This window comes from Triplophysa dalaica, chromosome 11 (genome assembly GCF_015846415.1).
Source record: "Triplophysa dalaica isolate WHDGS20190420 chromosome 11, ASM1584641v1, whole genome shotgun sequence".
NCBI classification, from domain to species: Eukaryota; Metazoa; Chordata; class Actinopteri; order Cypriniformes; family Nemacheilidae; genus Triplophysa; species Triplophysa dalaica.
Window position 1 is genome coordinate 10,874,954 of NC_079552.1, and position 25,419 is coordinate 10,900,372.

The 25,419-nt window shown below is 39.3% G+C and overlaps 1 protein-coding gene across 2 annotated transcripts in view; it reads left to right on the forward strand.

Annotated features, from left to right (window-relative positions):
- The window catches only part of adka (adenosine kinase a), a 131,394-nt gene that overhangs the window by 30,830 nt on the left and 75,145 nt on the right, over nt 1-25,419 (forward strand). For both annotated transcript variants that reach the window (XM_056760773.1, XM_056760774.1), the window contains exon 4: nt 106-184. In XM_056760773.1, coding sequence (XP_056616751.1) covers nt 106-184 — 79 coding nt within the window. The remainder of the gene's footprint in view (nt 1-105; nt 185-25,419) is intronic.

A 25,419-nucleotide genomic window follows, 5' to 3' on the forward strand; every position in this document is an offset into this window, starting at 1 on the left:
TTTAATATAAAGAATGGAAATCCCACCATATTTGATATGTGTGCGTGCATAAATATCTAACTTGATTATATTTATTAATTCTACTACCTTTCTCTTGTGCATTAGGTTTGAAGAGATAGTCAAGAAATTCAAGGTTGAATATCATGCCGGAGGTGCCACTCAGAACTCAGTGAAGGTCGCACAGGTTGGTGTTTCTCTCATGTCCTCTTTGACCTATAGTTTTTAAAATCACAAGGGTTTAATCTGACGCGTCTAACCTGACATGTTTAATACTATGGCCTGCAGGCTTTCTTACTAGAGGTCAAAAGATTAGAATGTCTTAACAATATTTCTCTGTCTGTGATGATGACTTGATAAACAGTTTCATAAGGAAACAGTATTGCTGCAGTGTTAATTCTCAATTTGAAGATGACTGTTCAAAATCCAACGTCATTATTTCACAGCACTCTATCTGATGATCTAGGATTCTTATTATAAAATATTAAACATGAACGTAAATCAAATATGCCTAATTATCAACATATCAGATTAGATTTACAAGTGATTAAACCAAATTGCATGTTCGTTTGAATTTCATGTCTTGTCTTCAACCAAAAGCAAACGTGTTTTCCTGGCCGAGGGTCTGCATTCATTACAGATAAGCTAATAAAATAACAATATTTAATATCCAACTGTTTACTCTTGAGGCAAGTGGGCGTGTAATAAGCAGTTATTGTGCAACCAGCCGGTTGTTATTGCAAAATAAACCCCTTCAGTGTGATCACCCTGTAGAGGTTTATTCTGCGTTTGCAAGCGGTTGGCTGTACAATTCCCTTATGTATAGTGTTTATGCACATCCTTTCATTTTATTGTCAACTGTTATCTTCACAAGAATGTAATTCAATTCTTAAAGTATTTCTGTTTTTTTAACATGTTTTTAATGTTAAAATGACATATGTTTAAGTCTGTATTTTGTATATAAAGCGATCACAACAGCGAGATTTAAAGATACATTTTCCTAATTTATAGCCCAAAAGAGAGGTAGACTTTTTCCGCCCTTCACTTTTGCTGGCCTGGTCTGAAACTATTGTCTCCTTAGACCAATTCTAAATATGAATTTTCCATTCTTTGAGTTCCTAGTATTCCCGGGACGCGAGGCTTCACAAGTGGGAAATTTATTTGTGTTATGTTGTTTAAGGGTAACAATAGAAGAAATGTTCTTCCGTCCCTGATGGTCCAGTCGGGTGCTGTCACAGCAGAGAAATCAGTTCAAACGGCCGTGTTACCCTCAGGGCGCGACTACAGATTGATTTTTGTGACTCAAATGTCCTGAATTCAGCACTGCTGTATTCTGGTTCTTGTGTACTTTAGTAGGTGGTTGAGGACATTGATGCTTTTAAGACCTCGGGAATGGGAGTTATTTTGATATAAATCATCTGAAAAGACGCGTGGAATTTTCCGATTATCTCCAGATGATGCACGGCATCCAAATCTGCCGATGCATTAGGCCGCGAAGCCTTTTATGCGCACGGCATCCATCACTGTGAAATACAGATCTCTCTGTGTGATGAGGTAAGACTGTGGATAATCATTTGGGTATCTGCCAACGAAAGCAAATGTGATTTCATTACTTTACCGTCTGACTGCCGTTACCGTTGTCGGCCGCATTTGTTGTGACCTGAACGCAACCTGAAAGGACGCACAGAAATGATTCTTCATTTAGGTCCTTTTTCTCTGGCCGCTTCCCAACATTTATTTGCTTAACGGGATTTGTTGCAAACGTCCTTGCGAGGATGTCAGCCCCGTCTGCCAGCTTCACCTGCTGCCACTGATAAACGAGTCAGGGAGGTAAAAGTTGTGCCCATTTTGAAGCAGAGCTTGTTACGAGGCTGACAGTGATGTGTGGGTTGTTAAGCACCGGTTTGATCAGACGGCTCTTCAAAGCCGGCCCATGCGAGAAGGGAGGCTTGATGCGGAACCGAGCCTCTGAGATTAACACATGGCAACACCTGGAACGCCAGGAGCAAGGCAACCTGTGTATCGGTGTCCCGGAAAACGAGAGCTTTCAAACGCAATGACATGGGCTGCCTTGTTGAGCGCACATCAAAGCGCACATGTGGAGATGAGATGCTCCAGTCGGAAGCTGCTCTCAGCCTCGGGCGCTGCTGGGTAGACGTGGGAGGGAGCATGTTCTGCTCTCACTACCTGAGCGAGATTCACCTGACCGTTTACACGGGAACAGCCATTGGAGAGGCAGGGTTATCTTGCTCTCTCTACATCACCTTTTCTTTCCTCTCCCCTGCTCCCCCTGAGACCAGAAAATCAAACTGATCGACATTTTTTACCTCTTGATTTGTTCCTCTGCAGCATCGGTCACTCCAGAGAAAGACACAGGGAAAAACACATGTTACAGGAATAGTTTACAATTGAAAGTCTTTGTTGTTCTTTGTTCTATGCACCATAGTGTCATACAATGGGACCATTTACTGATAATTGTTAGTCAATCCGTCTCAGTTTAATTGAAAACTTTTCTGATGGGTGTCAGTGTGCATTTAAGTTTGATCTTAAACGGATAGTCCACCCAAATATGAAAACGAAAATGATTTATTCACCCTCAAGTTGTTCCAAACCTTTATAAATTTCTTTGTTTTGTTGAACTGATATTTCTGGTGCACGATTGAAAACCAGAGTGTTGTATTTTTTCTGTTAAACACAATAGATGGTATTTTGATGAATTTAGCAAAACACACAGTTCTGGGGAAGCTTTGACTACCATTTTTTTGACTACCCCAGAAATCTCAGTTGCTAACATTCTTCTAAATGTCTTTCTTAGTGTTACATTTTATATATGTTTTGGTTAAACAAATAGCTAGCTCTTGAACCTTAATACCAGGTTGCTTAATTTGTTATTGTTTTACCTGTTATTTATATGGTAGAATCAAGTAACCTATGAAGGGCTTTTCTGTATTATTTTCCATTCTTTCACTGCATCTCGCAACCAAGGGCGAAGTCAGTATTTACATTACATAACATTATATTTTTCTCAAATCTTAATATTAAACTGCCACCGAATGATGGTATGTGTGCATACTCTTAAAAAAATCGAACAGATTCTTTTCTAACACCATCCTCTCCTCGTCCGGTGTGTGACCCCCATTTACATTCACCTAAGGAGATAAAAGTATTCCCTACAACTTGTTTACTAAATGATAGGCTTGTGTGATGAACCGACTGAATTTTAAGCTTTTATGTACTAATAATCTTCCCCTTCAGTGAGCTGTTAACATGAGAACCACTGCGAGCGGATCACCGAGTCAGTGAGTTGAACTTGAGAACCGGAACGGTGAATGAATTGTGTGTTTGAGCTTGTTTTTTTCAATTAACCGGATGATCTGGTTCACAAATCACACAGAATACAACATACACAGACCATTCAATTTATTAATGGATCTGACTGATTCGTTCATGAATCAGAGTTTGCTCAAGTTCAGTGAACCATTAGCCGGTTTACCATCCAAAGTTGCGAATTTAGCAAAAATTGGAAAATCGCATAAGACATCTGCGAATAAGCACCGTTTCCATCCAACTAGTCAACCGTCACTTCCTTATAAATTGCCACTAGATATCAGTAAGAGAAGTAAGCCAGTGAAAATATAAGTTTTCATATATAATTATTCTTGCGCAAGCGGACGATTATGAAACACAATAAATGCGGTGCTTTTGTGGATGCCTGTGCTGTAAAAACTTTTTTGCGAATTAAGGGTTTTTAAGTAAATAAAACCACAGTGATGGAAACCTGCTTGCTGTAAGAAGTTCTGTAATCAACAGCTCCAAATAATAACATCGTTTACCCAGTAATGAAAATCCTGTCTTCATTTTGTCACTCTCATGTCATTAAAAACATGTATGACTTTCTTCTGGAGAACAAAAAAGATATTTTGAAGGATGTTGGTAACCTAACAACATTAGCTCCCATTGACTTCCATTGTATGGATACACCCACTAAGACATTCTCAAATTGTCTTCTTGTATGTTTCACAGATGATGGAGTCAACAACAAAACTAGTCTTATGGGTCAATTTTTCGAAATTGAGATGTTTACACAATCTGAAAGCCGAATAAAATACGCTTTCTATTGATGCATGAATTGATGGAATAGGACGATAACTGGCTGAGATACAACTGTTTAAAGCTCAGGAATCTGAGAGTGCAAAAAAATCAAAATATTGAGAAAAGTGCCTTTGAAGTTGTTAATCAGAGGCACTGTGGAAGGCCATTCACTCATAAAAATATATATTTTTTCATATATTTAAGGTAGGACATTTACCAAATATCTCAATGGTACATGATCTTTACTTAATATCATTAATATCATTTTGACCCATACAATGTATTTTTGTCTTTTGCTAAAAATGTTCCCGTTCTGATGGGTGTCACATATGTGCTTTTGAATGAGATGAGGGTGAATAAATGATGACAACATTTATACTTTGCTGAACTATCCCTTTAATCACCGCTTTACTTTTCACACAGAGGCTATCATACAGCTTCAGAACTACAGTATAATACTCAATTAAATATAAAAATTTTGTTCTGCAGAAAACAGGTTTGCAACAACAACAATGGTAGATAAAAACTGACAGATTTTTATTTGGGGTGAACTATTCCTTTTAGTCATTTCATACCGTTACACCATACATTCCCCAGACTTCTAAAAGCGTAGGACATCAATATAAATCTATTAATGGTTTAGCGCACAACCTCTTCGGATGGTTCTTTGATGCGTCTGAATTGGTAAATTTGAGCAGGAGACGTAGCGTTATTCTGACAGGCACCACTATGCCCCACAGGACCTTCATAGATGAAGACTTTCACCTGCAAGTAAGGATCTGGTATTCTCTTTATATAGCCCTGCAAAGAGAACGTACCCAGCACCACTCTACAGGCCCCCGACATCAAAGCCAGGATAGAGAATCACACTCTCTTCCACTGTATATACAATGTTCCCCAAGCATTCTTCTGCACTGTGATCCAAAGACTCGGCTCTATTACATGTGCGCCCCCGGTGTGGCCCCTTGAGCAACTGAGAGTTTGAGAAGGGAAGACGCTGACGCTTACTAACACAGAGAGCAGTTGTTAGGTGCTGCCTCCGTCGGGAGGTTAAATTACTCTTTCATAGCTCCGTAGAATTGTCACTTTTATACACATGGTATGATGTGCGTGGTATGATATCGATAGCTTTAATGAGGGTGATTGTTTTTGTTTTTTGAGGTTAGTCTGTAACATCATGTGTATTTGTCCCGTTTTAGAGGTTTTACAGAAATCGCAAGAATCCTAAATTTGATTTTTTTTAAACGCACATGAGGATATCTTCACTTTTGCACCTTTTCTTTTTCTCAGCTTCTTGGTTTCTCCTTTTTTCCATTTGTCGCTGGCCCTCGGTGCCTTGGCAGATTCTTTTTCAAAGTGGTGAAGGGGCCCAACCTTGGACGCGAACCGGCCCGTTTTATTAGAAACACATGTGCACTCTGTAGCTGGAACTCCTTTATGAAGAAAATCACATCGCTCTCTGCAGCACACAAAGGCCTTTCCCAGTTCATATTTTTGCACGGAAACTTAAATTGGGGAAAAGTCGGTGCCTATAACCAGACATCAGGCTAGAAGACAAAACGTTCCATGACCTCATGTTTGACTTCACTCTTGGTTTTTGCTTTCTTTTGAAAAGGAAAAAGCCCCTGTCCATTTTTCGTTAATATATTTTGTGTCGTTCGTGGAAGAGGAGGAAAATGGCAAACGTTATGTATATCAATCTTGGCAGGAACGAAGAAAGGGAAATTTTGAAGGAGAAGAAAGGAAAGTTTGAAATCTCTGAAGGCTCGTGAGATTAACAAGACGCATACCAGGGACCGCTAAACTCTCCACGGTAAATGACCGCAACATCTGTGTCCGATATTCGCAAGAGAGGGTGAATGAAAATGCGAGAGTGCCTCAATACCTGACCGCGCGATTGCATTTGCATGATGCAGATTGAGGATTTAGATACGTGCGAGTGTGAAATCTTCCAGAGAGGGAATTTTTAATGAAAGTCAGAGTGAGCTTGTCTTGATTAATGATTGCTAAATACCTGCAGGTACTGGAGATGATGTGCAGTGCAGCGAGAAGCTGAAAAACAGCCTCATCATTAAGCGTTCTTCTCCGTTTCTCGACAGAAGGTTAATTGAATGTTAACGTTCAAAAGCGGCAGCTTCTCGGACAACTGCGCTGCCAAGAACAGTTTATTTCCTTCCTGGGTTGATGAAGGGTCACAGACAATTAAGCACCCGGACAAAGAACGAAGAAACGGAGTCACCTTTGCCTCCTCTGCACATCGGCATTCCTGAGGAGCAGCAGAGTGGCAGCCGCTTCCGTCCTGTGCAGGAAGAGATGCATGTGTCTGGGGCCAGACCTGTTATGGGTTTCGCCCAAACGGGATTCTTGTGAAATCGCACATTTCCTTTTCCTTCCCTGTCACTTTACCCCCCAAAACCTTATTTACTGGAAATGATAGGGGTGTGGGAGCTAATATTTCACCACTTGTGCCTCGTAGGGAGCCAGAAAACGGAGTAGATCACACCAGCTATAATCTTTAGTTTGATCAGTCCAGCCGTCTCCCAGCGGGCACTCCCAATTCTCTCCGAGCGCCCTTGTTTATCAGTGTGCTTTTGTCTTATCTCTGAACATCATGAGCTGAAAGAGGAGGTGATACACCGTTTGCCACTCTCTTCTCACACGTGGGTTGTTTATGTATTAATCTATACAACACGGTTTCGGTTTCTTCAGGGAAAGGGCTTTATGTTGTCTAACACTCAATACAGGCAGCGCACATGCATTCACATAAAACATACATGCGGTTCATGCAGGATCACTGCTTATCGCTTTTTTTAAATAGATTGCTACAGGGCATGCAGTTAGGCATGCAAAACAAGTTGCGATGTGGTGTTTTGATGGTGAAAGACAAGGATTTGCATTGTTGTAGCCGTGACATTGATTTAGCAGATTAGGACATGACTTGACATGACTTGGGAGTAATGCTGTAGACCACTTCGGACCATGTAAATGACGCTGGGCCAGAAGAACTTCACGTTTAAGTTTTACAACAAAGAAAAAAACGTTCAAACAAAATGCAACAGACAGAACATATATGACCAAATTAAAATGCTAAACGAAGATTTGATTATATATGTAAGATAAAAAAATAAACCAAGGTGCTGCCGGTTCAGGTATTACATCTTTCTCAGTGTGTTCAACTCAGAAAGTTGGAATTTCCCTGGAGAATGCCACGTGACGTCAGACTTCCAACTTGGAAGATAATGTGGAATTTTGTGGAGACATCTGGAAAGTCTGGAAAATGTGCAGCAGGTATATGATGTCACACAGTGTCAAACATCAATATTAAACATGGACGTATTAATTCAATGTACTTGCCTCTAACTGAATCATGTTACATAAAACAAAGTTTAAAACTTATTTATAAAACTTTCGAAAAGAGCATTTGAAAAATGATCCATGTTTTTATTAAAGTAAAACTGATGTGTTTTAGTTAAATGATTTCCATTTCTATTATCAGAGCTTAAGTAGAAATGGGTAGTAGACAAATAAACCGCACATGTGTCATATGGTGTGACCAAGCAAACTTTATGAAAAAACCTAACAAAGAAGATAAATCTATCTTCTGCTATTTTAAAATATAAATCGAATTGCTAATGATATAAAATAATGTATTGTTAACCATTTGTTTGCTATATTTTTCCTTCTCACCATATGACACGTGGTACGGTTTATGTTGTCAACTACCCAAATATTATACTTAAACTATAGTTACTTTAGTAAAACAACAAGTTGTAACAATTTTGTAAGAGGATTTCAAATTTGCTAAATCGTACAATTTTCCATTTTCCCGAATTACATGCTATACATGACACACTATGTACACTACCATGTAGTGCAAACATGCTTTCATTGGATACACGCGCCTGACCCAAATCTAACTTCCGGTCTGTTTGGTTATAATATAATTTATAATATTTTTATTTAATATTAATTTATATAAATATTTCATTGTATAAATTAAAACCACTCAACAGTAATTGATTCTTTGCGGAGGGGCCACATAAGTTTGGGCCACAAAACTTTGTTTATTAGAACCATAGATATAAATAACTAGATGCTGTGTTATGGGCAGCTGCACGTCGGGCGTCCACAATATCGGAACAGTGCGAGCAGTATTTATATCTATGATTAAATCGAACGTTTGATGGCTTTTTCCTAACCGGAAGTATAAGCCTGTTGTCAGACGTGAGAAAATGTTGAATGTACAACATGATGCGTCATAATGAAATTCAATCTGTGCATTGTAGCTTAAATGCAATCTATTGCTCAACGTCTCTTAAGTCACAATTAGATTGAAGTGTAATAGTTTGCGCAGATGAACTTTGCTCACACAGTGTCTGAAAGCCCCGCCTCTCTTCCTCTACATTATCAAAATTGCAACCGTTAAGTTGTGTCCTGCGATCCACACTTCATATTTTCGCTTGACTATTTACATCATCCGGGTACCTTTTTTAGTGCACCTTTTGGGAATTTTCAATGTAAACACACTCCTCTCTCTATATTTACTTTACCTTTTCAGATCAACGGTATGCGGTCCTAGCATTTGTTTATTCTCTGTGGCTTGGTTGCCAGGCGATGCCTCTGTTGATCATCAAACAACTGCAGCGCTAGCGGTAGCCGTGGTGTTTTGATTCCTCTTACGTCATCTTTGAGGCCTCCATCAAGATGTCACATAGGAACACGGCAGCGAAAGAGCCTGTATAACATTAGGACAGCGCTCCATTTACTGCTTCCGCATTCTCTTCCGAGTTTAATTGTGTGACATTTATGATACACAGTATAGCATGGTGTCGTTACAAACGCAGCAGAGATGAGTCAAGCCCGGGGACGTTGTGGAAAGGTCAAAGCGAGGGGCGCACACACATAGACGCTACGCGTATTTATAGATGCAGGCGTTCAGATGTGACAAATGGTGATGAACACAGAACTCTTAGATCCTTCCAGCACATACTGTTACGTGACATAGCGAAGGTGACGCTTCCCCCGCATTATGAATAATGATTAACTGCAGGCAACCGCCAAGAAGGGCTCGGTGGGGAGAGATATAAATAGACTCTGTCTTTTGTTCATTTCTCTATCACACTAAAGAAGGGCCTCAGACTGTAGGAGGCAATGAGGCATGTGGGATATGCTAGAAAAGACCTTTTCTCACTCATGCTAACAAAGCCACACTGTGCGTGAGCATTTGCATACGCACGCACACAAACAAAATAAAACGTGTGGAGAGAAACGCGGTTGACCTTTCGCAAAGCGTGTGGTCTTTGCATTAATGGAAAGCATACGTTTTGTTTGTGAGAAACTGCGCTTTGCATTTGTCTCACTAATGCATTACAAAGTGATGATAAACAGTGTTTGTAATCTCTTCCTTGTTTTCTGGACATTATTTGTTGTTTGTGACGCAATTGTTGTGTATTTTTTACTTTTTTATAAAAAGTACTGTTATAAACAAATGAACGTCACTTGATCCGTTTGTGTTTGTGCAGTCTACAGGGTTTGAAGTGATAGTCCACCCAAAAATGAAAGTTCGGACATGAATTACTCGGCCTCAAGTTGTTTTCTCAATGAATTTCTTTGTTTGGGCACCATAGACTACAATAGAAGAATAGTAGAATAGTAGTTTTTTTTTTTAAAGACTGGTTCAAGGGTGCCTTTGACTTCAATTTGTTTGACTACCCTAGAAATATCACTTGTCAACATTCTTCTAAATATCTATCTTTGTGTTCAACAGAGCAAAGACAGTTATACAGGTTTGGAACTTGTGTTTGAGTAATTCATGACAGATTTTTCGTTTTCTGGGTGACCTTTCCCTTTAAATTGAGTTGTTCTGCTAAACACAAAAAAGATATTTGGAGAATGTTTGTAGCCAAACGGTGATGGGGCACTATTGACTATTATACTGAAAAATCTAATATGGTACTCAATGGTGCCCCAACTCTTTAGTTGATTTTAATTTAGTTTCTTGTTTTGTGTTATACATAACAAAGACTTCATAAAAGTTCTAGGTGAGTCATCACCTTTCAATCATGAATTGAAAATAAATTTTCACTTTTGGGTGAACTGTCCCTTTAAGATGACTTTGTTCGTAGTGGTTGTGTAGCCTCACAGTTTTTGTGTTATCATCATTTACAACGATTTGCAGTAAATGTGATACAAACGTCTAAATGATTGATCTTAGTCATTTTATAAAGATCTCAGAACTAAATGGACTGTAAATGATGCAGTCAAGAGTTGTGGTTTGCGGTTAACGTTGACATCCTTCCACATGCTAAAATGACTAAATTGACCTTAAAATCAAAGATAGTGCCGCCTGATACACTGCACATATAAATGATGCGTTGTGAGAGGTATTCCACATGGAGCTCGTAGTGTTAAAATGACAGACTTCTACAGAAAATCCAATTGGCTTTTATTTTGAACCAAATCCTGTTTTTCCTCAACACACTGGATGTAGTCAATGGTTTTACTGGTGGTGTGGTTGTAATTCTCACCGCTCGCTGAATTAAATTGACTGCAGCTTTCTCAGGTCTTAATTAAAGCACTCCTTCATTCAGTACTAAAACTGCGGTTCGGTCTGTGGTTACAGAATCAACTCCATATCATGCTTCTCCATATAAAATCAATGTCTCGACTAACCCGCCGATGATATGCGGGGTATAGTTCACAATCTGTGGGCTGTATGGATTTCCACACGGCTTAATTTACTCCAGTAGAGCTGCCGGGGTTTCAATGCGCACTGTCCCTCGTAAGTATGCAGAAATGCTTGTTTGATTAACATACGTTCTCCAGGGAGGCATCGGAGCTTCATTTGTGTCACGAGCCTCTGAACAATTTGAATTTAGATCGAATGAGACACGCTGGCGCGAACCGAGTGTTTACGGACCCGGGGGTGAAATTCGAACCCGATTCTCGCACACACGCAAACAAACTCTGTGCACTTTTTGACCGTGTTTATTTTGGGTACCATTAGTCATCGGCTTGCTCGGCCAATGGGCTAAATTGCTACAGATCTTTCTGAGAACAAAGCTTACTGAGAGTACAGTCTGGTCCCGTCTTGGAGGATAAGGCGCTTTGTAGCTGGACGCTCTGTATTCATGACACGGCATCGCACTAAAACGCCGGGCCCTGGGTCCGTCTCATAACTGGAGCACTAACAAAGCTGTTCATTTGGCATCCGCGCCGGCTCCTGATATAGAACAGGCAGCTCCCGCTTAAGTGTTTCTCTCTCGACAAATCCTATTATCAGTCTTGTGTTTTTCCCTTCTTTCTAACTCAGGACCCGGTCCAGGAAATTAGTCATTTCCTTTTAGTTTATTTGTCCGTAACGGAGCACAACACCGGCGTTCTTTCTTTCAGCGCTGCATGTCTTTAAAGACACTTATATTTTCCCTTTCAGCATCATTATGGGTAAAAGCACACTTTACGCGTCAGGCGCGTAACTGCACTTCAGTTCTCTGCAACTGTACCGGGAAGGAAAAATAGCACCTTCCCGATCCAGCCGAAAGCCCTTTAAGTAGTGCGAAAGATCTCGGGCAGTAGCGCAAAGGCTAGCTGGACTACATGAAAGATGATGTGGCCTTTTAAGCTTGGGTGCTTTCCCACTCGGCTTCACTTCTCTCTTCTGTTTATATTTGCTCTGCTAGGCTCTTAATGCAGTCCTGAAGAAGGCTCCAGATAAAAATCAATGACAGATGTGACCAGAAGAAAGAACAGCAATTACATGGAAAGTCATCTTTTAGGGTCATCTTACTTTATCCCCAAGGTGCTCTCGGTCTCACTTTCTTATACCTGCATGCTCATCTCAATGTTTCATGCTCTGGATATGTGGCTCAAGTCCCAGAAGATGTTTGAATTGGAGGTGAGAGGGTATTTGAGGAACAGTTCTGATCAGAAAAGAAGTGTGTGTTTGTGTCCTCTAATTTGGACTTTGATGGAGAGTGACGTCCTGTATTGACGCCATTGGTTGACAACCTTGGTCATACAAAGAGAGCATTATTTGTGATGGCACAGGATTGAAGATTCTGTCATTTACATCTTCTACCTTCCGCAGAACACAAAAGAAGATATTTGAAGAAAGCTGGTAACCAAACCACACCGGCCCCGATTCACTTCTGTTGTTTGTACACAAAACCAATGCAAGTGAATGGGGGCTGGTTAACAACTTCAGAATGTCTTTTTTTTTGTTCTGCGGAAGAACGAAAGTCATAGAGGTTTAAAATGACACGATGTTAAGTCAATGATGACAGAAATTTTCATTTTTGCATGGAATTTCACTTTCACTTTTCATTGTTAGTTCATGTGAGCTAATGCATTAACTAGTTGTTGACAAATACAACCTTATTGTAAAGTGTTACCAACATTTCTTTGCATTTTTAAGGAGAAAGCAACTTTAAAAACCTCAGCTCAACTTCGAGAGTTAAAATATTGGTGGTGTATGCAATAACAGTCATCATAAGTGTGTGTGTGTATATATATATATATATATGTGGTTGTGCAAAATTTAGATTTTTATAATGGAAAATTATATTTTTCTTTATTTTGCATGTATAATTTATGTATTTATGCAGAAACGTCTACAGAAGACATCCCTGCCATAAACTCCTGTCGGTGTCAATTCACCTCCGTCTGGCACACAACAATTAAAACGGAAAGAGATTTCTAAATGAAAGAAACGCACAAACCCCTGCACTTTCTGACAGGCGTAGCAGAGCGGAAAAAACAGGTTATATAAATTTTAGATGACGAACACATCCTTGTATCTGGTGGTGTCAGTACCAGTCTTTTTCTCGTTCTGTTTCACTTCCCGAAATGACAGTATTGCAGGAGTGTATAGAGGAGATGGAGAGTCTGAGTGTTGAGTGGCTGTGAAAAATGAATGGGGGGAAATGACAGGAGCCTGGTGACACACAGCAGGTGACAGACAAGATACTAACAGTCTGCTCCTTACCATTGCATTCTCGCTGGAGCTCCCTGCAGAGCTGCAGCCTGCCGTACTACACTTGGGCTTTTGGATCGTAGCGCTTAAAGAATGCCACTAAACCAGAGAAGTCTGCCAAATGGAGTGGAATCGAAATCTTTCCTCTCTTCAGCCAGCCAGCCAGAACATTTTGTTTTTCTGTTCTGAAGTCGTGATCTGAAAAATGTCCTCTCTGTTCTTTCACACTGAGCAAAGTCATGAATATTTTGGTCATTAAGTTGTCCAGGAATGCTATTGTGACCTAAATCGTCGGAGTTTGATTTTATCTGTAGCCTCCGAGGTCTTCGAAAACACGCATCTGAGTTATAGGAGCCTCTTTGAAAAGTTCTTAAATCTCATGCCAGGTCATGGTGGAAATGTCAGACCAACCTTTTCGTTCAACCTTTCGTGGCATTAAAATTGTTTTGTCGCCCGCAAAGGAAAAGGAGATGTTAACCTTGCCGGCTTGGTTAAATAATCCGACTCGTACAAACGTATCACTTTAGACCGTTAATGGGCTAAGTCTATTGTCTATAAATTGTGATGTGCTTTGCGGTTCGCTAAAAACACCATGATGGATGAGGTTAGTTAAAGCTTATGTTGGGCTGCCTCCCACAATATTCCTATGAACATAACAATAGAAACACAATCCTATTTCAACATGAAAATCCAGAAATGATTATAAGCAAGTCAACTTTTTGGTTGTTTATTCAAAATCTGTCATCTTCAGACAGTTGAGCGGTAGAGAAGTTAAAAAAAAGTCTACGAAAGAGAGTTTTTAGTAGATGACGGGAGAATGTGCCTCCCCACCAAAAAGACACAATGAATTTCGCCTGTCCAGAAATGTGCTGTTCATATAGCAAAATTAGAAGCAGGCCAAGAGCAAAGCTGGCAAGAGTCGAGATGTCTCCATGTTATTGAGAAGACCACCAGGGATGCGTTTTCAGTCTGTTTTTAATCGCCATAATATTCTCTGTAAAAGAACTGGCTGCGGGCGGCAATTTACTGCTGCATTGTTACAGATCAGTTTCTGCTTGTCATTAAGTGTGCCCAAACAAATCGCATATCTGTACTTTTTTGTCCTGCTTTTCTTTTTTTTTTTTTTTTTTAAGTAAATTACTCTGCCTGTACTTTTTTTACTTGTAAATGTCAGATTACTGGGGTTACAAATGGAGAACATTCTTAATCAGAACCACTACCATTGTTTAATACTGAAACCAAATTATTTTTTAATTCACTTCAGTTCTGTTAACAATTTTAATCTATTCTCAAAGTATGCAATACATGTGGCATCATAGGCACTTTAAATTTAGCCAGTGTGACAACTGAGTATCTCATTTCTTATTTGTGGACTTTTAAGCAAGTTATGCAATGTTTCCTGTGATAGGATAAGGTCTCTAAATTCTCTTTTGAGTGTTATAGGGTTAGTTAGGGTACCCTAACTCCTTTTTTTCAGTAAAGTGATGACATGCTTCACAAACAAACTATGTGCTGGTTTAGGAAAAATGAGAAAAACAGTTGGATTACTGGTATAATAATGTGGTTAATGTATTTCCCTAGGAATTGTATAATACAACTTATTTGGTTTTTATTATTCTGTTTAAAATCTTTAATTATATTTGTCAACACAGTTTGCTGCAATTATTAATGCGCAATACGCATTTAATTACTTTAACCAACAATGTTTAATTCATGTAAATCTTTGTGCCTGTCTAGAAAGTCTACTCCTTTTGCAAATGTCTTATATTTTTCATACAACTGTGTTCCTCATGGATATGCATATATTTGTCTGTGACCCCCTGTAACAGCGGCACCAATGCCTGGACTATCCATCCCTACTCTTGAAAATGATCTTGTAGCCCCAGGAACGTTCAGACATCTTATTCTACATGAGAATCCATGATCTGAAGCACCTCGTGGCCAATGTTTCTGTTTGAGTCAAGAGTGACCGCTTCACAGCATGTGATGTTGTGTGGCTTGTGATGGCTTTGGGACCCAGCTGTGGCTGTAATTCTTCAGATGAGCGTCCAATGTTGGTACTGCTGTTGAAATCCTTTTGTGCATTGTCACATGCCTCACACCTCTACGAATTACTGTGCACACCTCCGCAAAAGCGATTTACGGCTTTGACAGGCGGGGCTTTTCTCACATATCTGATCACTTGCGTGGAAATTAGTGTCAAACTGCTGATTTTCTGCTTTGGTGTGTAGAATTTACGGAATGTGTTGAGCCATGAAGTTATTTTTTGTGATTTTATATTGTTTAAAGGAGCCAGTCTTTTGCTGTTTTTGAGGCTTTGATTATGTTTTTTGTGGGTTTAGCAATGGATGTTCATGTTTCTAATAAAAACAAAAACGCTTTATATTTCACCTATTTCAAGTCTATTGTTCACAGTTGTCCCTCTTCTACCAAAACGACTGGATTTCTTCCCGTCTATATAAAGTTCCTCCTTCTGAAACGCTCTGATTGGAAAAGCTGACCAGGTGTGTCGTGATTGGTTCCTCGCTTAATGTGTGTTCGAAGATGTCCCACCTATACCATATCAGCGAGTTTCCGCTTCTCATGCTGTTGTGATTTGTCGGTGCCCGTCTCACTGCCCGTGTATTTACATTTACATTTAGCAGACGCTTTTATCCAAAGGGACTTACAAGTTGGGTAAACAATGGAAGCAATTAGGTCAAACATTAGGATAACAAAAAGCATAAGAGCAATATAAACATGTCTCACAAAGCCTACTACATTGTACAGAGCAATATTTAGATGATCTAAGCTTAAATAAGAATCCTTTTTTTTCTTTTTTTTCATACACTTTTAGCAATAAACAGTAACAATGGTGTCAACTTCACTTTATCAGTTAAGAACATGCAGATCTGCTATTGTATGGTCAAACGTCAATCTTTGTTGTGTATTTTATATTGGAGCTGAGTTGGATAATAAAACAAGCAGATTGACCCGGAGACATTTGCAAGCAGAACCTCAAAGAACGTTTCAAAGAAGTGTTTTAGGGGTAGGCTATGCGCACACACACACACAATATCAGTGTATTACACAGAACAGCTTTCACAGCCGATGTTAAAGTCATGGAAGCTGTTATTTGTTTGTTGGTTATCTTAGATTGTGTGTAGCGGAATTCTTATTACCAGCTGTAGGACTGTGATGAAAGTGAAAGTAGGTTAGCGAGTAGCTCAGTCAAATGTCTACAATCTCTGATAACCAAACACTACTCCAGTGGCTCTTACTCTTCTCTAAGGAAGGCCTCGCCCCTTTTTTGGCGTATTCCTGTGGGCGGAGGTTTTTAAAAGCACTCGGAATGGTGACATGTACCCAAGAAGTAGACTACTGTAGTCCGATTTCAAAAGTTCTCTGTAGTCCTTAAAAAGCGAATTCTGTTAAAGACAATATCTTGCTTGGCAATGAAAATTGAGCTTTATCATTTTTCAGGTGTTGTTTATGCTGTAACATTACACACTAACTTAAGGTTGAAAAACGGGATAGCGGGGAATGAGACCTTTAAAACTTAAGGGTTACTTGATTGATTTTGTCATGATTTTAAAAGCTTTTTGATCTTATGGAATGAATTTCTGGTTGTTTAAAATTGGCTGTTTGGAGAAATTGGGATAACATGTGAAGTTTTTTATTACAAAACAAAAATTTGATCAAAAAATATAATAAAATGTTGATGACTCGATGACCAAATAATGAAGAAAAAGCAGCATAGATGTTGAATGAACCCTCAAGAAGCTGCTCAATGAGATGTCAAGAGAAAATTTATTTTGTTTTATTTGGGATTTTTGCAGTCAAAATTCCCGAAGTTCCATTTGTGTTATTCTTAGATTTGATAAGTTTACTATTATTCAATACTGGAAAATATGTAACTTAAATGAGCATCTGACCCTAAACTTGACCATAGTGAATTTATTCTTCTGTCAGATCTTGGTGTTTGTTTAGGAATTAGAGATTTTGAGTCACATTTCAACTCGGTCATAACATTGTTTCTATATGACACTGAAAAATATATTTTCCAACTGCTCACAGAGGCAAACAAGATGGCTGGCGGAGTCTTCAGGCTCCTTCAGAACACAAGCTGTCAAGTTAATTGCAAGTTTTATAGAAATGTTGCTCCTGCTTGCCATTAACCGGTGAAGTGATCCGTGCTGCCATTGTTTTGATTGGTATCATCCCAGGCAATAAAGACTAACTTTCCACTGCCAATTAGTTGTTTAAAATCCCCACTGTTAGTTTTTTTAAATATATAATCACCCAGCTTGTCTGTCTAGGCCGGTTTATAGTATAGTTGGTGCTGTTAAATTCATGCCTTGTTACTTTGGACCTATAAACACAGCTAATGTCTTGTTGGTTTACCTGTCTCGCTTGCATTTTGGACTCATTAACATAGCGTTTAGATTACGTTAATTTACGTTGCGAATGAGGTTTAGAGTCGACTGAAGTCAAGGACGGAAACAAATCTTGTTTTTAGTCGTCTGTAATCACGTCTCGTTCTTATTAATGAAGGCGTGTGCATGATTAAGTTGCTCATTACTTGGGTCAGGTTCGGCTAGCCTTTAGATCACTGATCTGTGAAGTTGGGCTTCATCGCAGGGTGGTTTTAATTGGTTTCGCTCACTGAAACACATGCCCAAAATAATCTTTACTTTATACGAAATTTTTCAGAAGATGATTTTTGGAAATGTGAGAAAACAGCTGGAAAAATGAATTGTTCTCTGTTTTGTAGTTTTTGGTAACCGAGCATGGAGTTTAGGTTGGATGTGAATGCCCAGGGATATTACTGTACTAAGGAGGAGTTGTCTTACATGCTTCTCCCAGGCTTCCCATAGAGACAGCCCTCCACACTCAAACCTAATTAAAGTGAAGCCTGTATGCTTTACAGCGCTCTCCATAATTCATAAAAATCGGCACGCCGCACGGGGAGAGCCCGCCGTGCTTTCTGGGATATTTGACGACCTCTGTTTGTCTAAGTGACAGGACGGGGGGAAGGGGGAAAGAAATTAGATGAAAATTAGCATAGCCATAGCTGTAACTGTGTGCGAATACAGGAGCGCTCGGTGCTCTTGAAAAGAAAGGAAGGTCGTAGTTTGATTGGCAGAAGAGATGGGTGCGCTGCAGCTGTGCTGAGATCAGTGCCAGAGCATCTCTTGAGACCTGCAGGAGGTCTGCTGAGGAAGCAGGTCACCCCATGACAAGCTACGATTGCAACTATATTTGTCTTTAAAAAGAGAGTGTGCAAGAAAGAGAAATGGTAGCGTGCACTCTGAACAGGTGTTACTGTGTTGTCTCGTTGTTTTGATGTATTGCCTTTTCTGTTCAGAGCTACTTCTGGTACCGGCTTTGCCTCCAACCAGAGTTTCTGTTTTAGTTGCTTCTATGGGTCCCAGGGTCTCAGGCCAGCTTGTTGGGTGATTAACCTCTCTCTCTCTCTCTCTCTCTTAAAAATGTAGGTAGATAGATATAGGTAGGTAAGTTGATTGAGATACAAGTAATTTTTTTATTTTAATTAAGCAGAACTTTCAAGTTTTGAGTTTGTTGTACTTGTGCATTTTAATTCCTCTTCATTTTGAACATTTAGTAAGGTTACTCATTTTTTATTTACATTTAAATAAAGGTCATGAGACAACCCAAACATTTCCGCTACATCAACAATTAATAATCAGCCTTCACAGAGAGTGATGCAACGCACACAACTGCTATAGCATCTCCCACATCCGAAGCTATAAGCACCGCTTCTGAACGATGGTAACCCCAAAACTCAAAAATGCAAAACTCTTAAAAAATCCTATATAAATGAACATTCATCATTAACTTAATTCTATCTATTCTATAAAAACACATAAAATAACACTTCATTTCTAAATTTACTCTCCTAATGCAGTCTCATGCAAAGCATGCTGGAAACTGAACATCGTTCTCGACAAATCGTGTTGAATTAACTTGTTTAAATGAAGTTAAAATAACTCAAAAGTAAGAATTAGTTATATGAACTCAAAATATTTAAGATAGTACAGATGTTTTTTATTTAAAGTTACGTCTACACTACTTTATCCGTTTAATTACTTTGAACAATCCGTATTGCAGTGAGGTTGCAGAGTCATCCAATCCGACCAGTATAAAGTAAATAAAAAAAAGAAGATATCTGTACTAACACGAAGGTTTAAGAGTCACAACGGTAACTACATAAATATGCAATACAGAATAGAGATCAAATGCATTATTCTGAATATTGTCAGTCATCTATTAATACTTTAATCCAGTTAATACTTAAGTAGCTTGTGCACTTGTTAGACTAGTTCCTGTTGCTGTGGAAAACAATGTTTTAAATAGTTGTTGTTTACCAGCGTTTTCCGGCCCACTTCAAGCAATGCTTATGCAGATAAATGTTTTTTTAGCAGCTGCTTTGTGTTCAAGCCTTTAGTATATTAACCACTGTTGTAAATTTTCTCAATATAAATGAGACCAAAATAACGTTCAGGTTTTTTTTTATAGCTTACTAAAGCTGAGTTTGCCTGCCAAAGCATGTCTTCCTTTGCAAGATTTTAACTGATTCTAACACACTCACTTTAGTCAATAATAGCATCTCATTGAAGAAATAACAATTTATGATTACAATTGTATTATTTATTTAAAAGGCCCATTAGCTTTGTCTACCATTTAATATATTTTAGGAGTCTTATTCATATAAGCAATTTAATAATCATTTCAGTAGATGGTTGATATCTGTGTTATCCATTAGGTAGATTGTGTGATTTTTTTTTTTTTGAGGAGGTCGTCGTTTCCACATGCCAGTCATGGGTGCCGGTGGAGCAGCCGTGGATTCCTGCGGTGGGCAGCTGTTTGTTATTCTTCTGTACCGCTCTTTAAGGAACGGCAGGAGGTAGAAATGTGGGCTCTAATCATTAGCACATTAGCCTAACACAAATACGCTCCGGCGAGGGTGTGTGTGAGAGCGCAATGTAGATTAAATCATTAGAGATTCGCTCGCTGCTTTTCTTAAGCAGTATTAATGAATGAGACCCCACGATGATGGCCTAAATTAGTGCTGTGGTTTCACTATACACTGTAATTCTTCTGTAAAATATGGCCAGGGATTTAGAGGAGTCAGTGTTTTTGGGTAGTGCCCTGAGGCAGACGCCATGCAGAGATCAGGGCTCGGGTATTGGTAAACACAGTACATCACGTCTTTTACTGGGAAATGAAAGTTAAAGGGATTCGGGTCTGTAATTAATCCTGACCTTGATTTGTGTCTAATGTACTGAGTGCTAAAAAGGGGCACAAGGAAAAGAACCGCCATTGAAGAAAAGGAAACAGTGAAATGATTTTAATTGAGTAGGAGAGTCATCCAGCGGGGAATTCAAGATGCTGTTAATAGTCGTTGTTTGTCTGTGGCATGTTTGAATCCGTATTTTTCATTAGCGATTGGAACTGTGCTTTGTAGCAGGGATCGTTCAGATGAATATTTTATGATGGTCTGCTTTTGTTATGTTTATGCTGTAAAAACTTGAGAAATTTAAAATTCTTGTGACAAAAATGGTCATTATTAAAAAAACTAGAAATGTTTTGCGTTGCCAAATCTAAAATATTTCTTTGTGTTTTTTGATAAAACAAATAATCCTGTGCTTGGTTCCATTTTCCTTCAAAAATTATTTGCCAAGATAGTCTGGTTTAAATTTCCAGCTGCATAAATTGTATTCAGTGCGTTTCATTGTACTACAGTACATAGACATTAAATGGGCAATTGAAAGTATGACCTTCATGCAGCTACCACTGCAGCCTTCAGTATAAATGCTTCTTAGAAATGATCAAACTTCTACTTTTTAATTCACTCCTTTTTGTTATGCTGCATTGTCATTCTGTAAATGCTTTATCAGACAGAGGTTTTAAGACTAATAGATTTTTTTTGTGCTGAATTGAAGGCTCGTGAGAAAGTGTATTGATTTCGACGAATCAAAGGCAGACAAAAGAAGAATTGCAGTTACCCAAGTTTAAAAGCGTCTGCCAGTATGCACAAGTGTTCAAAGTTGGACACCGAGCGGCTTCAGGTGTCTGGTGTAAATTCTCCCGAAAGTTTAGAAATGAGACAAGAAGAGGGAAAGAGAGGCAGAACTTTGTCGCTGTTTGCAGAGGGCTACTGCTGTGTTTAACTTAACTTGCCAAAGCTAACAAGGGCTGGATGTGGAGAAGCAAATTTGCCAGCGTTAACTCGGATAAACGAGCTTTTCATTCAAACACGACCTTCTCGCTGTAATCTCAGGCAGGGCTGTCAGGGCCTGGCCCCTCTCTTCCTGGATCTCTTGCTCAGGAACCCAAGGGTGTGCAGAAGGAGAGAGTGGGAGCTTTTTCGGGAAGTGTGCGAGGACCTGGAATGATCTGCATCTCAGGTGCCACGGCTCGATAAATCAGGTTAAGCCCAAAGGACGATGGGTTAATTGAATTGTTTTCGCACGGTTGTCTTAAAGTGAAATGTGCGTTAAATGTGCGGGGGTCTCCCCTCTTCTGCTGTCCTTCTCTTGCTCGATGACTTTCTTTTTTTCTCCCTTTTTTCCTTTGCTGGGTGGGGTCGAAGAGCTGAAATCGGATCTAACTCTTGGCTTAGGGGAAGCTTCTTTTGGCTCACAACCCTGGGACCTGTGGGAGCCATTATAAAGCAGAATTCACATTTTTGCATTTTCAAATGGATTTAACTGTAGCGCACAGTCCCCAGCGTTGACCCCGGCCTTGTCTGGGAACGCGTGTAGCGGGCCAACCTTTACAGGCCCCGTCGCTGCGCTGGAGCAAGAGGTGTTGCGTTTGGCAAGCGGAGAAGGCTTTTGAGAGACTGCTTTATGGGCGCAGAAATACATCTGCCACGGTCCTTAGTGTGTCTATTATTCTATATCGCATTAATGGTCGGGAGAGGAATCATTTCCTGAACGCAGTTAACTACATGCTTAGAGAAACCCTACCCAAAGCAGGGGATTGAGCAGACCTAATGGCCTAGTTCCCAGCCCTGGCTGCTCTCATTGGGTTGTGTTACAGTAAAGTTACAGTCAGCTTAGTCAGAAAGGCCTTGATTTATCACCTTGATTCGATTTATGGACGAAACGAAGAAGTCTATAACAACATACAGCACTTGCCCTCCGTTCCAAACGCGTATATAGTTCACAAGACCCCTCGATGATTTCCTGGCCCGGCACCCTTGCTTAACCTTCTATTGGCTTGGAAACATTTTAAGGAACCACAAACCTTAATTAAGGGCTTTGGCAGCGTTTCGAGGTTGCATAGCTATCAGAACACATTAGCGGAGATAAAATCACATTGTTCTAAGATTTCATTGCAAGGATTGGGTTTTGTCTGAGAAATGCCCAAATCGGGGCTCTTTCTCAATGAAGATCTTTTACACTGAGAAGCTTTTGTTGAGAGAAGAAGGAAATGAGGGCATCTTGATTGCTTCAGTATGCAGAAAGTTGAGGTTCACCACTAAAGTAACTGAAGTAACAAACCATTGAAAATATGAAAACGGGTCAGCCTTGACTCTTATGCTTGCCTATTGTTCAATTTTCGCTGTGATGGAGTATGAGCAGGCTTTTCTCTTCGAAATGCTGCAGTACAGTGTAATTTAGTTTTTATTCATTCCAGTGGCCTTTGAACTAAAATGGTATTGTGTGGTGAAGCGGGTAAAAACCTGGTTTTTGAAAAGCAGCTGGGTTTGATAATGGGCAGATGCATTATCTGTCCCGATTTTAGGTGAAAATTGGTAAAATTCTGTGTGGATTTGGACATGGTGAAATGTGTTAAACAGAACAGCAATACACTCTTGTTGGTAGATAAAAGCATTATCAAATTATCCTAAAATGTAATCATTCTACTTAGTGAATGGTGTTTTATTCTGCTGAAATGTTTAGTAGTGCTAAACTGTTTGTGCAAATTTCACATGGGCCTAATTTTATATTTTATATCACGTTTATTGTTCCTGTTATGCATGTTGCTCGACACCACACGTACTGAATGTTGACCACTACAAGAGGAGGAGATCTGTGTGTTTCTTACAGTGTGATGCTCTTCCTGAGGTTCAATATTTATTTTCTAGTGCCGTCTAGTCGATTAATCACATTGAATCTATTCCAAAATAATAATTAGTCGGTTAATTTTTTTTAATAATGGATTCCAAAATAATGTGTATGTATGTTTATATGTATATATAAATGCTTACACATACATTTGTATGTATATAACAAATATGTACACATTAATGTATTGTATTTATAATATTTATTGAAATATATTAATTTATATTTAAATATGATTTATATTATTATTTAAGGATATTCCTTATATTATTTGTAAATATTACTTATATTTCTGAAATGTATAAATTATATATAGTATATATAAATATACATGCCGCGCACACACGTATTATTTAAACACAAACATTTGTTTCGGAGTCGATTAATAACGATGAATCTATTTGACAGCACTATTAATTTTCCCATTTTCCAGGTAGACTCCACAGTCAGAGCCCACCTGCTTTAAGTCTGTTTAATCCTGATATACGTAAGGTCCCTCTGTAGCATCACTCTTAAAGGGGCAATGGAGACAGCTTGCTTTATGGTCGAGTAATGACACCTTTATTTTTCACAGGCGTGGGCCTGTTTTATTTATCAGACCAGTATTTATGGAGATTAATGAAGAAGAGTTGGGCCGGAGCACCGGGCGGCTCTGCTGTTGTGGTGTGAAGAATCTGGAGTGCTATCAGTCTCGTAAATCAGACACTCCACGCTCGCTCATGTCTCAAAGAGTCATCTCGGCCGCCAGATATGAGTCTTACTACTCTCCATTAAACTCCCACAGATGTTTCCAGGCCTGTCTGGCGGGAGGGGGGGTTAAGAGCGGGCGGTAAGATTATGTTGCTCACAGTAGAGACGTGTAATCGCATACATACAGCTGCTAGTTGTTTCTTTACTTTGTAACTACTCAACACTTTATTGTTATACTACACCCCTCAACAAACGCACACCTCGCATTTTTTAGGGAGAAATCTTGGACTTGATTGTACATTTTGGTCACGTCTGACTGACATGTAAGAGATTCACAGTATAGCACAGTCTAAATTGCTTTTATAAAGCGGTGTAATAAAAATACATAACATACAAATATCTCTGAGAATAATCTTGCATTGTTGGTTGTTACTTGACAGCTTTTTTGCTGAAGGGTCCTGTTGTAATCTTTAGGTTTTTTTATATTTTGTTCCTCTGATTGCTTGTGGATTGAACCACATCCTTTTCTGGGTCATTGAGAAGTTAAAAGCTTCCTCTTTTTATATTTGTGTGCCGGTGTAGAGCAACCTGCACAAAGAAACCCAAGGCCCTCTTAATTCAGTGCATTTGTATCGCCGGTGAACAAATAAGAAATTACAGAACTCATATTCATCTTGGCATGAAAGATTGCCACGCGTGCATTTAAGTAGACCGAATTCATTAGCTCAGGCTTTCATTATTATTTTTTTCCTGGCTTGTTTTCATTCTCTAGATAAATTGATAATTTCCTGTCATGTTCTTGTGAGGGGTGTAAAAATGGCTTTTGTTGCTCTGCAAGCCCTTGTGGCATTGGGAGGTCAAAGGTCACCCAGCATTGCTTCTGATCCCGGAGCTCGGATTGAATGAAGCGCTGCCGGTCTGTGAAAGGCCCTTTCTTTCCCAGAGGAGGGTGAGGGGGGGTCAATTTGTGCCGATAAAAAGAAGACAAAGCAGCGGAGTAATGAACAGGCCTTCAGACGGGGCAGTTTATTAACACGCCATGAATCGTGCTAGAGTGCCTCCCGGTCTTCTAGTTTCATGATCAAGCTGCAGGCTTGGGAAAAACAAACAGAAGCTCGATGAATGTGTTTGGCGTTTAAGCCCTGACTCACTAATACAAACCTTTTTTGAAACCTCTCATGGGAGTTTATTATTCGTTTGTTAACATGCAGTTTGATGCACATAAGCACTGCAGAGTAAGTGAGCACCTTGTCTTTTGTAACGGCTTTAATAAACATCGCACATGCATGCAGACAGACATCACACAGAATCTGTTCTAACAAAGTATGTTTAGTTATGGGTTTGGTCACCATAGTGACTTTCAAATTATTGTTTTGTAGATGTATTATGGTGCTTGGCATGCATACATCACATGTGTTTTATGTTGAGCTCTTAAAGGAAGAACACTGCCAAAAAGTTATTTGAGGGGCAAACGAATATCCCCCTTTCACCAAAACTACAGTATCACTGATCATGTGTGCATGTATGCATGCCAAAGTTAATACATTTTTAAAAGCACATTGATACTGTTTACCTCAGTCATTCAGCATG